Here is a 14,153-nt window from a genome sequence, read left to right as displayed (position 1 = left end):
CTGGCGAGTTCATTTTTCCATTGAACACCTTTCAGTTCACAGCAGAAAAAACAAAAATGTGACTGCCAGATCTGAACAATAGTTTGTTTGAACCCAGGAGTTCAACATTCAGCTCCTAGGAAAGCTTATGCCAGTGCACAACAATGTGGTTAATTCCAGCTAGAAAAGTAAAGACGCCATCCTGGCTGTGAATCAGTGGACCGACTCTTTGCACACATTTAAGATGTAATGGGATTTTGTTGGCCCTGCCCAAATGTTCTTTGAGGATTCGAAAAAAATCTACAACATCTTGTGGAAGGTGCTCCAAGAGTACAGAAGTCTACTGTTGTCATTAAATCCTTGTATTTACAAATTCTGTGTTGACCAACTTACCATTAAATGGAATTTTATCAATGTTGCCATGGGACTCAATCATTTCTTCTCCCTTCTTCTGCTCAGATATTCATGGACAAAATATAAAGATACAACGAAGGCATAGAGATTACTCCAAGTCTGGGTAAATATGGTGCTTCACTTCTGTTTTATGGACAATGCCGTCCACTTGACTTCATCAGACTGGGACATCTGGAATGCACTGAAATGCTCAACAACTGAACAAGATGCAAAAGAGATGACAACATTAGCACCTCCAAATCTGAGGTTAGGGTCTCCATAATGACAAGATGAGGAGATCAGCAGTGCAGGAGGACACCAGATAGGACCCTGGCTTCTTTGGATCAAAAGGAGGTTGTTTGGGCATGTAGTTAGAGTGCCATGGGCATCTCCAACAGGAAGAACTCCAGGCATACCTCACTGGAAAAAGGCCCCGAATAGAAGACCCAGGATACACTGGAGGAATTATATTTGTCATCTGGCTTCTGAGAGTTTGGGAATTCCTAAAAAGAAGAAATAGGATTTTGCTGGAGTTAGGATGGTGTAACCTACCCAGCTTGGCATCTAAACACTGCTGCCCTCGCCATGGAAATCGGATCAAAAGTGAGTGAAGTTGAACATTTTTAAAATGGCGTACAATGGTGTCCACAAAATGTTTCAAACTACTCTAGAAGAAAGTAAAAAATTCTGGTTGGGGTTTTATCAGGGTTTAAACAAAACATTCATCTGTTTGTCATAAAGGCACTGATTTGTCTACTTGTATAAACCAAATGTAGATGATAAGTATTATAAAATTAACTTGCTTGTTAAAACTGAAAGCGTAAACCAGAACTCAAAGTGAGCACATTGTGTCTGCTCATTTCTCTTAAATCCTTTGATTTTGATTAAAATATATTGAAAAAGTCAAAGATTTCTATGGGGTGTACTTACTTTTTCACATTGCTGTATGTTTAAATCCTCTGTAGCTGCCTTTACTAAAAATTACCAAAGTTCAGCAGCTCCAGCTTGTAAATGGGATTCAGCCAAAGCCTGATGCGTCAAAATGATTCCACAGACAAAATATCTTTGTTTTTAAAAGCTTTAGTAAAAATTCAAGGTAAAACAGTTCACACAAAAAAGGGAAAATTCAAATAGTGAAAATTAGAAAAAATCTTGTTTAAGAGAAGTTCTGTTCCAAGCTTATAAATCTTGTTTAATTTCTAATCAATATACAAAATCACTTCAAAATGTTTCCGAACCATTTAAAAGCGAAGATATTTTGTCTGTGGAATCATTTTGACGGGTCAGGCTTTTGCCAAATCCCATTTACAAGCTGGAGCTGCTGAACTTTGGTCATTTTGGGTAAACGCAGCTACACTTTTTTGTCAGAAAACTGTATGTCTATCCCTTTTCTATGCTGTAAATGGGTCTTTCAGTCCCTTTTGGCTCTGGGACCTGTTCTAAAAAAAACAACTGACTCAACATACTATATCTTAGTTATAGCAAGAAAGTTCTACCTCTTATTAACTTACAGGGGGAAAAGACTATACCATTGTCTATGACTATGAAAGAAATTTATATTCTGTTCAAATTAAGCAAATTCTAACTCAAAGCTTTAACTTTCGAAGATTGGCTCTTAAAACCTCAATGGCAGAAAGGAGCTGACAAAATTCTTCCAGTGTCTTCAACGTAGCAGATCACGTCAGGTGAATTGAGCATCATGGCAAGCTCAAAACAAAAGGCTTCTACTCATCCTCCCTGCTGACCTCTTCACATTGTAGACGACCAAAAGCCTTTATGTGCCAACTGACTTGCCAGCCTCAGACCCAGGTAGAAAGAACGATGTGCACTACTGAAAACTGCATATTCAAAACTGAAAGGGTAAACCAAATCAAATTAAAACTCAAAATGTCTGCTCGATTTCCTTAAATTCTTTGACTTTAAACTTTCGTTTTTATTTTTAATTATAGTCTTTCCTTTAAGGACAATTCCTAAAGCGGAGCATGTTATTGAATACGATGGTTGTATGCTTGACAACAAGGGCCATGTCCAAAGCAATGAATGACTAAGAAAATGTTACAGCTGACGACATTTATCCAAAAAAAGCAGGGAACATGATAAAAATTAAGCTCTAGGCAGATAATAAGCTAAATGTAAAAACTTGCCAAAAGAGATTAATCAATACTGCAACATGACACTGTTGCTTAGACCATGCCAGTTCTATGGCCAGACTAATGCATTACTTGTCTGGAAATTGGCTTCTTTGACGTTTTCAACAGGCACTGGCCACCTTCTTCTAAATGACATGAGGAGTCTTACTGGTGACAGACACGGTGAACTGCAGTTGTCTAAGTGTTTATGTAAGTCTGCACCAGTTGGGAAATGCAGTATACCAAGATACATTAGATCTACAGACCCAAACAAAGAGCTAAGGTAACACCATGGAATGACTAATGGATGGGCTTTTTTTCATTTTGGGGACATGGGGTCTTTCAGAAAAAAACTTCAAAACCTCAGTGATGGAGACAGCATCAGTGAATTGTGGCTAAAAAGTAGTCAGTGCAAACAATAAGAAGGAGTCTGTGCAATTCAAGAGAGCAGCACTATCAATGGGCTGAGAACATGGGAGTGAGGTGGACCATCTCCCACTGCTCCTCTGGGAGGCCATCACTGACAGAACTATATTTAACTGAGAGGACGCTTGCCAACTGCCACATCATGCCATCAGTTTAAATATTATTTCTAAATGTTATTCACACTTACTCTGATTGCATTGCTGAACATTTGTGAGCTCTGATCAGAGTCTCACAATACTGTCTTTAAGTTTATCATGTGTTGTATTTTTTTCACCAGTTTATCTCAGAGTTAACTTATTTTTGCTACCTTACTGCACTGTTTTAAAAAGGTGAGTAATAATGTTGCTCTATGCTATTATGAACTCACATTATAATGATACTATTATTTTGGGATTTTTGATGAGACAAAAACTATAGAGAGAAGACAGAACTACTTTTACAAAATATAATCCTGATTTACAGTTTTATTATAAAATTATCTGATTTTTAACAATTACATTTTCCCTATGTGGCAGTCTTCTTGCCCACATTGTACCAAGGAAACTGAGCCCAGCTGTATTTAAAAATGAAAATGATACACTTGAATATATTGAATGTCCAAGTTTTCTTGTTTCTGGGGTACAGTAAGATCCCAAAACCCTGTCATGCATGAGCAGCTGCAGTCACCAGTAATGACTGTTTCACATTTGACATTGCAGTACAATTCAGTCTTGCATCTCCTCAAGGCTACAATGGAAATTCTCCAAGGTGAAGAGGCTGACATTTCACAACTTTAGGTACATTCCTGGCAAAATGATACATCCAAGACAAAGTTGTAAATGTGTGTTTCCTTTTCTGAAGATGATATGGTGGTTTGTCTAAAAATTTGCTTTTAAGATCTGAAACATATTCCTACCTATTGACAAATGACAACATTATTCTTCATTCTCTTCTACAGATAAGTGCTCAGATTAATTACTGTTCTATTCAGGAACTGTTCTAATTAATTAAAATACACTTGGCTAATTATGTCATTTTCATTATTCACAGTTTTTGTTTTATTTTTTTCTTCTAACCCTCTGAAGGTTAACTTAATTAAAGTCCCAATCACTCCCTCTCATTTCTGAACATTCAGAGATGCCTACTCATGAAATAACACTGGCTGCCAAGTCCATCCCCCAGAAGCCCTTCAGGCTGGAGGCTGCACTACTCAGTTTTAACATACGCGTCTTCAACGGTCTAGGTGGATCTCAAGCTCCGGCTTTTCTACGGTGAACCTAGGGTCCAGCCTCGGTATAAAGCCTTTAAACTGCTGTGAGGCTTTTGTTCCAAAAGCATCCAAGGCTTTTCTGTTCATCAGAGCAAACCTGGTGGACAGGAAAAAAAAAAAAAAAGAAAAAATCAGTACAAAAAATAAAAATCACATTGCGCAATACAATTGTTCTTACCTACTATATATACAAAACAACACAATCAAATAAATAACTCATACTGTACTTGAAAAGAATTAACATGCAACAACTTGACAATGGTTATCTGCTATGGCTATTATAAAATACTGTGAATGCAGCAATATATGTGTACAGATCCTAAAAGGCATCAACCCCTCATCTTGGCTATAATGTTCTGGCATTTACACATGCATATGTTACCACTATGTATCAAACTTTATTTTAGTATTTGTACAGAAAGGCGTGTCAAAGCTTCAGTTAAGTGTGAATTTGGGCCAGTCTCAAAATGACAGCTTAAAGAGTATCCTAACGTTATGTGTTGTACGTGCAAGGAATGGAAAAATAGTCAGAGATAGACCAAGGTCGACTAAGTGTTGTCACGCATGTGTGCCTGGGGGTCATCCTTCTAGCTCTGGCAAGATAAGCAGTTCCACTCCATGATAAGAGGGGGGCGCTGTCATAAACATTGTCTTCTTTTCCTCCCGCAGTTCAGACAGGCAGCCTCAGCATGACACCTAGCACCCAACCTCACCCCAAGGTGTCCTCATCCCTTCCATTCGAGCCACAATAGTGAAGGAAATGGAGCCCCCCCTATAACACTGCGTGAATACCTTTGTGATTAAATTGGCCAATTTGGGCCATTGTTTCCTTTTTTGTATGTGCAGAACCACTGGAACACTTTTATGTTTAGCTTTTTTTTGTTTTGGCAATGCCATCAATTTATATGGAGTAGCCTGGCTGGTGCCCCAACTATTTCTACTAGTTCTCTATCGCAGTCTGTCCATCAGTCACAGTGCTTATACTGTACTAGTTACAGTTCTTTAAAACAACATACTATATAAACTCAGTTTTTGCATTTCTTCACATTCCATCATCACTTAGCTCTTCAGGACTATCGCATTCTAGCACTGGGGGCTAACACAATATCAATAATTATTGCACATTTTAAACTCCCTGATAATGACAATTATCTGGTAGGTAATTTCCAATTAAATCATTTGACTGTCTTCAGTCTAGAGGACTACATGGGACTGATACTGTATTTTTCAATCCTGTCTCGTTCCACACATAATCTAGTTTCAGACATCCTGCACATGCCACAACATATTAAATTGAGGCCCACAAATTCCACTTGAAGACATGTCTCTAAGTGTCAATGAATTGTGTAAAATAAATAAAATGTTGTCAAGCACCTAAGCATCCTACATATGAATATAATGACCAAGAAAATCCAATTTTTAAAATTTATTTTCAGGTCAATTGTGCAATTAGTTTTAAATATCCATGGGAGCAAACAAACTACAGTTGTTTTACTCGCTTTACTTTAATGGATTTCAAGAAACAAGATATTTGAGAGCCTTGTCAACTGTCTGCTGTTCTGCTTGCAATGGAAGAGATTTTAAAATACAGGGCCAGAAGATGAAACAGTGCCAAAATTGGGCAAAACCATAACCAGAAAGTCAAAGTCTCAAAGACAAAACAAAACCATAATTTGTAGTCAAGAAGATATTAAATAAAAGTCTAAAGCCACAAAGTGAAACAACAAAGAACAGGCCATCAGACAAAAACAGGCCAAACAGCCGAACAAAGCTCGCCAGTCCTATCCACTTAATTCTTCCAAAATAACATCAAATCTAGTTTTGAAAGTCCGTAAAGTCCAACTTTCTATTACACTACCTTGTAGCTGTAGCTAGGTATCTATGGTTCTCTGTGTGAATAAAAATTTCCCAATGTTCAAGCAAAATTTTCCCTTATCAAGTTTCCAACTGTGTCCCCATGTTTTTGATGAACTCATTTTAAAATAACAGACTCGATCCACTGTACTAATTCCCTTCATAACTTCAAACACTTCAATCAGGTCGCTTCTTAATCTATTTTTGCTTAAGCTGAAATGGCTCATCTCCTCATAACTAATCCCCTGTGGCTCTGAAATCAGCCTAGTCACTCTTCCTTGCCAAAGAAATGCTTTGAATATTCACAATTCATGACAATTAGGAAGTGCACAACACCAACTTTTACATTTATACCCTTGACCCAGTGACATTATATCTCACAGACTTCATGTTGATACTGTCTAGCAGAGACATAGTAACAGCAAACAAATGATTACAAAATGGCAGTCCCCTTCAAAAAACGAAACAGGGTCACAGGAGAATGAGATAAATTTTTAACGTTAAAAATAACTCAAAAAGAAATGCAAACTATATTAGCAATTCCTCTCAACACCCCGGACTAAATGCTTATACTATTTAAGTTAGTTATTTCTGCAATGTTCATTCATTCATTATTTATCTATTGATTGATTGTATTCTTTGTCCTGTCTTTATTCTTTACGGTTCTGCTGTTGTATGCATTTCAGTTTCTCACTGGGATTAACAAAGTTTATCTAATCTAATCTAATCAATTTTAAATAAGAATCCCTTATACTTCAAATTTGTAGTTTAAATGCCTATTTTTTACTTTAAAGCCAAAGGAAAGCCAACAAAAAATAAAACAGCACCTTCTTATTAATCTGTGTACAGTTTCATGAATGACAGGAGTGTCCTCAGTGGCTACTCTGTTGGCGCACACAATGTCTGAACAGTACGTTAAAACAATGTTGCAGATTTACAGTCATATGAAAAAGTTTGGGAACCCCTCTTAATTCTTTGAATTTTTGTTTATCATTGGCTGAGCTTTCAAAGTAACAACTTTCTTTTAATATACGACATGCCTTATGATGCAATATGCATCATAACAAAATTGGACAGGTGCATAAATTTGGACACCCCAACAGAGATATTACATCAATACTTAGTTGAGCCTCCTTTTGCAAATATAACAGCCTCTAGATGCCTCCTATAGCCTTTAATGAGTGTCTGGATTCTGGATGGAGGTATTTTTGACCATTCTTCCATACAAAATCTCTCCAGTTCAGTTAAATTTGATGGCTGCCTAGCATGGACAGCCTGCTTCAAATCATCCCATAGATTTTCGATGATATTCAAGTCGGGGGACTGTGACGGCCATTCCAGAACATTGTACTTCTCCCTCTGCATGAATGCTTTTGTAGATTTTGAACTGTGTTTTGGGTCATTGTCTTGTTGGAATATCCAACCCCTGCGTAACTTCAACCTTGTGACTGATGCTTGAACATTATCCTGAAGAATTTGTTGATATTGGGTTGAATTCATCCAACCCTCGACTTTAATAAGGGCCCCAGTCCCTGAACTAGCCACACAGCCCCACAACATGATGGAACCTCCACCAAATTTGACAGTAGGTAGCAGGTGTTTTTCTTGGAATGTGGTGTTCTTCTTCCGCCATGAAAAGCACTTTTTGTTATGACCAAATAACTCAATTTTTGTCTCATCAGTCCAAAGCACTTTGTTCCAAATTGAATCTGGCTTGTCTAAATGAGCATTTGCATACAAGAAGCGACTCTGTTTGTGGCGTGAGTGCAGAAAGGGCTTCTTTCTCATCACCCTGCCATACAGATGTTCTTTGTGCAAATTGCACTGAATTGTAGAACGATGTACAGATACACCATCTGCAGCAAGATGTTCTTACAGGTCTTTGGAGGTGATCTGTGGGTTATCTGTAACCATTCTTACAATCCTGTGCATATGCCGCTCCTGTATTTTTCTTGGCCTGCCAGACCTGGGTTTAACAGCAGCTGTACCTGTGGCCTTCCAATTCCTGATTACACTCCTTACAGTTGAAACTGACAGTTTAAACCTCTGAGATAGCTTTTTGTAGCCTTCCCCTAAACCATGATACTGAACAATCTTTGTTTTCAGATCTTTTGAGAGTTGCTTTGAGGATCCCATGCTGTCATTCTTCAAAGGAGAGTCAAAGGGAAGCACAACTTGCAACTGACCATCTTAAATACCTTTTCTCATGATTGGACACACCTGTCTATGAAGTTCAAGGCTTAACGAGCTAATCCAACCAATTTAGTGTTGCAAGTAATCAGTACTGAGCAGTTACATGCATTCAAATCAGCACAATTACAAGGGGACCCACATTTTTGCAGAGCCAGTTTTTCACATTTGATTTAATTTCAAACAACTAAATACTGCTTCACTAAAAATCTTTGTTTGGAAAACACCACAGTACTCAGATGTTCCTAGGAAATGAAAGACATACCAATGTTATCTTTATTGAAAGTAAATTATTATGCAGGCTGAGAGGGGTTCCCAAACGTTTTCATATGACTGTATGCAACAATTTGATGGGGGGAAAAAAGTTTTTGAAGATGCAAAATATTTTAGTCCTGCATCTTATTCTTCCTTCATCATCTACCACCCACCGCATGAAACTGACATCCTCTGCTGTGATGTTCTACAGGTTTATTCTGTTTTAAAACTAGCTGACAGCCATTACAGGAGACCTTGTAGCACCCAATTCATGGGCAGAGAATCATAGGGCTAACACAACATACTCACTGTAGTTAGCTAGTATAAGTAAAGCATAAGTAGCTGTAGCTTACTGGGCAATTAAAAGGTGCACTAATTTAAAGTGTGGCATAATGGACCAGACAGAAAAACAAAAAAAAGAAAGTTCTGACAGTAAGGTACTTGTGGCCTGCCACTTGTGACCTGCTACAATCTGTTGATAAGCTAACACTTCTTGTCAAAAAACTCTACTTGATCTAGTTCTAGTGAACTAGAAGGGACAAATACCTAATATCGCTGCACTTTTATTTTCAGTTTTATTTAATGACTATCGAGGGACCCAGGGTAGAATAAAGTGCAGGTGTGGCCACTTAATAAATTCACCAGGAGGAAAATGTTGACTTCAGACCAATACTTCATTGACTAAATCTCCCAAAAGGAGAAACTGCATACCTTACCAAGTCACAAAGATGCCTCCTAAGTGTGTGCTTCCCTATTAAAGCACAATGTAGTCACTAAATAAAGATCCCCAAATTTCAGAATAAAAAATAGCCTATAGATTTCCCCTGTGCAAATGGGAAATCTGTGCAGTATTTGGTGAAAAGAGTTTGAACAGCATGGATTTGAATACTGGAGAGACACTCTGATGCACATTCTGCTTCATATATTAATATGTGCAATAATTTCAATTTATTTGTTTAAAATAAAATTCTTTGTGAACTCTATATTTGAATTCCAAATTGTGTTTCACGGCATATAAAGTGCACCTGCTTCACAACAAGGAGACTGAGGTTTACACCCTAGTGCTCCCCATGTGGAGTTAAAATGTTCTCCCCGTGTCTGACTGAGTTTCCACCAGGTGCTCCAGTTTCCTCACATAGTCCAAAGACATGCAGAGTAAGAGAACTAGCATTGCTGAACTGGCCCTTGTCTAGGAGTTGTTCCTGCCTTGTGCCTGGTGACTGCTGGAATATGCTCCAGATTCCCCACAATGCTGCCCCAGATAAGCATGTTATGAAAATTGATGGATGGACTAAAGCATTCCTTACTGTGTGTGGTGATGATTATTGCTACTAAGTAAAATAATACTTTTACTATGGTAATTGGTCATACTACCCCTTCCCTACTCCATACTTGACAAACTCCATAAATAAAAGCTGGGGTTTTGTCCTAATCTGGACTAAGTAGTCCCAGTGTAAGGCACATAATTAGCAAATAAATACAGCTTGGCAAAAAATACTCTCAAGAACGCCAAAGTGTTCCAAAATGTTATCCTAAATACAATGTGGCAGGTTTTCAAAGGAAAAGGTAGTGTAAATCCTACACATTTTATTGGGTTATATATTTTAGAAGCTTCGACTCAGCAAGCCTTCAGATTTCAATTATACACTTATTGGTTTAATGAAAATAATTTGTGATGAGAAAGCAAAACACAGCACAGCACTATTGGTGCAGACAGACTGACAAAGTGAATAAAACTGAACAATTTCTTACTGAGTGTTCAACTCTTTTGGTTGTCATTTTTATATTCTTGCTATTTTATGGTCACACTTTGTTCCACAAAACCGTCTGAAGTTCCAAAACAAGGGTAAAAAATCAAAGCATGCATCTAAATCTGTCACTGGCTATTTATCATATGAAAGTGTCTTCAGACGCAGAACTATTGACACCAGGAAATGTATTAGTGTAAGTGTATAAAGTATTAAAGTGGCAAACTACAGTAATCATACATACTGTAAAAGCAAATAGTCTGTGTGTGTTAAATGTAATTTTTGTGTGTCTGTGTCTTATATCTCATGTTGTAAATCTGTTGGCCTGATGTCGGAAGAAAAATGTGAATTCACACTTTCACCAGAAGCCAAGGTGACACACAAAATCCGTTCAGATACCCATTCCTGTCCCCACACAGTAGAAGGTGTGAATAAGCACCAAACCACTCTCATTAAATCTCACCTTCTGTTTTAATCACGGCCGCATTCAGAATGTCTGCACTGTTAAGCAAAGCTTCTAAATACCAAATGAAAAATTCCAATTTAAATAAATTTCATAAAACCCATTCCCTCGACATGGTGAAAACACTACACAAATTCATTTGTAGTGGATGTAAGCCAACTAAGGAAGCCAGAGTACCCCGTGATGGCTTGATAGCCCATTAAGAGCTCTTGTCTTGTGCCTGATGATGCCGTGACAAACTCTGGCCCAGCCATGACTGGACTAGGCATGCACTGAAAATAGGTGGATGGATTAACATGATTTAGAGGACATGCGGTAAAGTACCATATTGCTTGACCCAAATATAAGTAGTTAAATAAATTAATTTATTCCATGCTTATTTTGGGCTTAGCAACTAACTCCAGATATCAAAATAAATAAATGCAAAATTATATACAAATCATGCAAAATATTATGCAATAGTTCTCTTAACCTCTTGTGTTCAATCCTCATGTTCAAGTTTTATATCTATAGTATAGTAATGGAATATTTGGAGTGAAAAGTAAGTTTTAGAATATCAATTGTCTATTTGTCATAATTGATCTACTTACAATCACAAACAGGAAATCAGAGGTATAAGTGGTAACTATTTCGGGAATGATCTTGAACACTGGTTATAACAGTAGCTGACTGTAAGCTATCAATTGTATATTAAAGTGTGCTTTATTTAAAAAAGCAATTTTCACACTGTAAAGTTGTCAGTTTCCCTGTTTTTGATTTCTAGTGAAGATAAACTGGAAAAGCAGCAAATAATATGACCATTTACCTAGAAGTAGACACAAGTTAGACCTGTGCTTATCTAAATTATCCTCTTGAAAACACCTTGAACAGAGAACTGCAGATATGGAAGAGTTAAAGTTCTCCATTCCTGGAGTTGGCTGGCGAGTGAACCATGCCACTCCACTAATCATAATCTCTAATTTCTCCTTTTCTAATTCCTTTTCTCTGCTAAGTCTAACTGTGTCAGTCTGGCCTCAGTTTGCATGGGCTTCACTAGTTTCTGATATGATACCGAACCCTTTATATAGGGAAATTTCAGATTCGGGCATCACAAGTGTGTTGTTGTGGATAATCTGTTCCTCTTACAAATATTCCGGAATTTAAAACAAAAAAATTTGAACACAAAAAATAATTATGGAGAATTGAATCAGACAGGAATTGTGCTGTTTTTGTTCAAGACAACTGTACATTGAACCTGCACTCATATTTTGCTACAAGAAATTTAATTTGAAAAACAATTTTAAAAAATCAAAGCAGAAATCAACTTTTATCAACAAGCAAATAGGTAAAACAAAAGTAAAATAAAACAATAAATTAAGAAATATTAAAATTACCAAATACAGCTGCCTTAAAACACAACCTAGCCCTATACATGCGGAATCACACAGATGTCTGCTGTGCTTTTAGTCAAAAAGGTTCAAAGTGTGCAATGACTAATACCTCTTAGTGGCCACTTCAGTAGGTACACCTGCTCCCTCCACATCACATTAGCTCAAAATATATAACATGGCTTATATAACAATATCATGGGTTTAGTTATTATTCAACCAAACGTTTGAATGGCCTAGATGCGTATAAGCAACTTAAGAGTATGACTGTTGGGGTCAGACTGGCTGATTTTAAAATCTCAGAAATAGATGTATTCCTGTGATTTTCATGTACTATTGTCTCCAGAGATTACAGAGAATGGTGCAATAAACAAAAACACCCAATCAGTGACACTTCAATAGGTGAAAATGACCCTTTAAATAAGAGAGGTCAGAAGAGAGTTAAGCTCATTTAAGCAAACAGAAACACCACAAATGCTCAGAGAACAGACTCTAGCCAAGGAAGACTAGAGCAAAGCAGGAGTTTTTAGAAGTAATCAGTGACTGTTTTTTAACACAGCATGTTAAAGCACCAACAAGGGGTGAAGCCTGTCTGGATTTAGTATTTTGTAATAATCAGGATAGAATTGAGGTTGTAGAGGTGATTGAACCACTAGGGTCAAGTGACCATAATGTAATACAATTCTCAGTATTTTGTAAGAGTACACATGTAAAGACTAAAATTGTTAAGTTGAACTTTGGTATGGCTATTTTTGAGCAGATGTGACAATGTCTAAGTAGGATACACTGGGATAAGCTTTTAAGTGTGGAGACAGTCGAGGAGCAGTGGAACAGGTTTAAAAATGTTTTACATGTAATGCAGGACAGATACATACCTAAATTTGGAATTAATAGGAAACTAAAAAAAACTCCATGGTGGATTAATAAAGATTTAAAAAAGAAGTTGCAAAGGAAAAAACTGCTTTATAAGGCATATGAGGCTAAAAGATAGTTGGAGAGGAAAATAGCAGATAAGGCGAAAGACGACTCTAAGAGATTCAGTATTTTAGTAGTAAAAGAACAGTCAAGGAGGAGGTCAAGTGCATCAGAAATAGTAAAGGGGAATTAAAAGATACAGACAGTGAAATAGCGGATGCCCTAAACTTACATTTTTCAAAGGTGTTTATAAGTGAGCAAGTGGATAACCTCCCAGAGGTAACAGGGACTACTAAGGAGGTACTGAGGGATTTGGAAATTGTAGAGGGAGAAGTGCTGCTCAGATTAAATAAACTGAAATCAAGCAAATCACCAGGACCAGATAATATTTACCCTCGAGTTCTTAAGGAGGCTAGTGAGTACATATATAAACCCTTGATACATATTTTTAGGAAGTCACTGTGCAATGGAGAGAATCCGAAGGACTGGAAAATATCATCCCATTATATAAAAAGGGTGACAGGGCAGATCCAAGCAACTATAGGCCAGTAAGATTAGCATGCATCACAGAAAAATTAATGGAAGGAATTATTAAGGATCAGCGGTGGGTTGGCACCCTGCCCGGGATTGGTTCCTGCCTTGTGCCCTGTGTTGGCTGGGATTGGCTCCAGCCCCGTGACCGACCCTGTGTTCGGATTCAGCGGGTTGGAAAATGGATGGATGGATTATTAAGGATAAGATTGAGCAACACCTGGCAAGGACAGGAGTTATTCTGAACAGTCAGCATGGGTTCAGAAGAGGGAGGTCCTGTTTTACTAACATGTCAGACTTCTATGAGGAGGCAACAAAAGGATACGATCAAAGTGGAGCATATGATATTATTTATCTGGACTTTCAGAAAGTATTTGATAAGGTGCCACATGAGCGGTTGGGCATCAAATTAAAAGAAGTGGGAGTTCAGGGTGATGTTTTTAGATGGGTGCAGAATTGGCTCAGACACAGGAAGCAGAGGGTGATGGTGCAAGGAACCTCATCAGAACTGACCGATGTTAAGAGTGGTGTTCCACAGGGGACAGTGCTAGGGCCGCTGCTATTTTTAATTATATATATATATATATATATATATATATATATATATATATTATATATATATATATATATATATATATATATATATAAATGATT

The 14,153-nt window shown here is 37.4% G+C and overlaps 1 protein-coding gene across 1 annotated transcript in view; it reads right to left on the bottom strand.

Annotated features, from left to right (window-relative positions):
• Positions 1–3,376: 3,376 nt before the first annotated feature.
• The window catches only part of tmem135 (transmembrane protein 135), a 481,984-nt gene continuing 471,207 nt past the window's right edge, over positions 3,377–14,153 (bottom strand). The window contains exon 15 of the mRNA XM_028800409.2: positions 3,377–4,273. Coding sequence (XP_028656242.1) covers positions 4,138–4,273 — 136 coding nt within the window. The 3' untranslated portion in view covers positions 3,377–4,137. The remainder of the gene's footprint in view (positions 4,274–14,153) is intronic.

Source organism: Erpetoichthys calabaricus, chromosome 4, assembly GCF_900747795.2.
Source record: "Erpetoichthys calabaricus chromosome 4, fErpCal1.3, whole genome shotgun sequence".
Classification (NCBI taxonomy): domain Eukaryota; kingdom Metazoa; phylum Chordata; class Cladistia; order Polypteriformes; family Polypteridae; genus Erpetoichthys; species Erpetoichthys calabaricus.
Note: the sequence above shows the minus strand (reverse complement) of the source record. Positions and strands in the feature narration are given on the sequence as shown.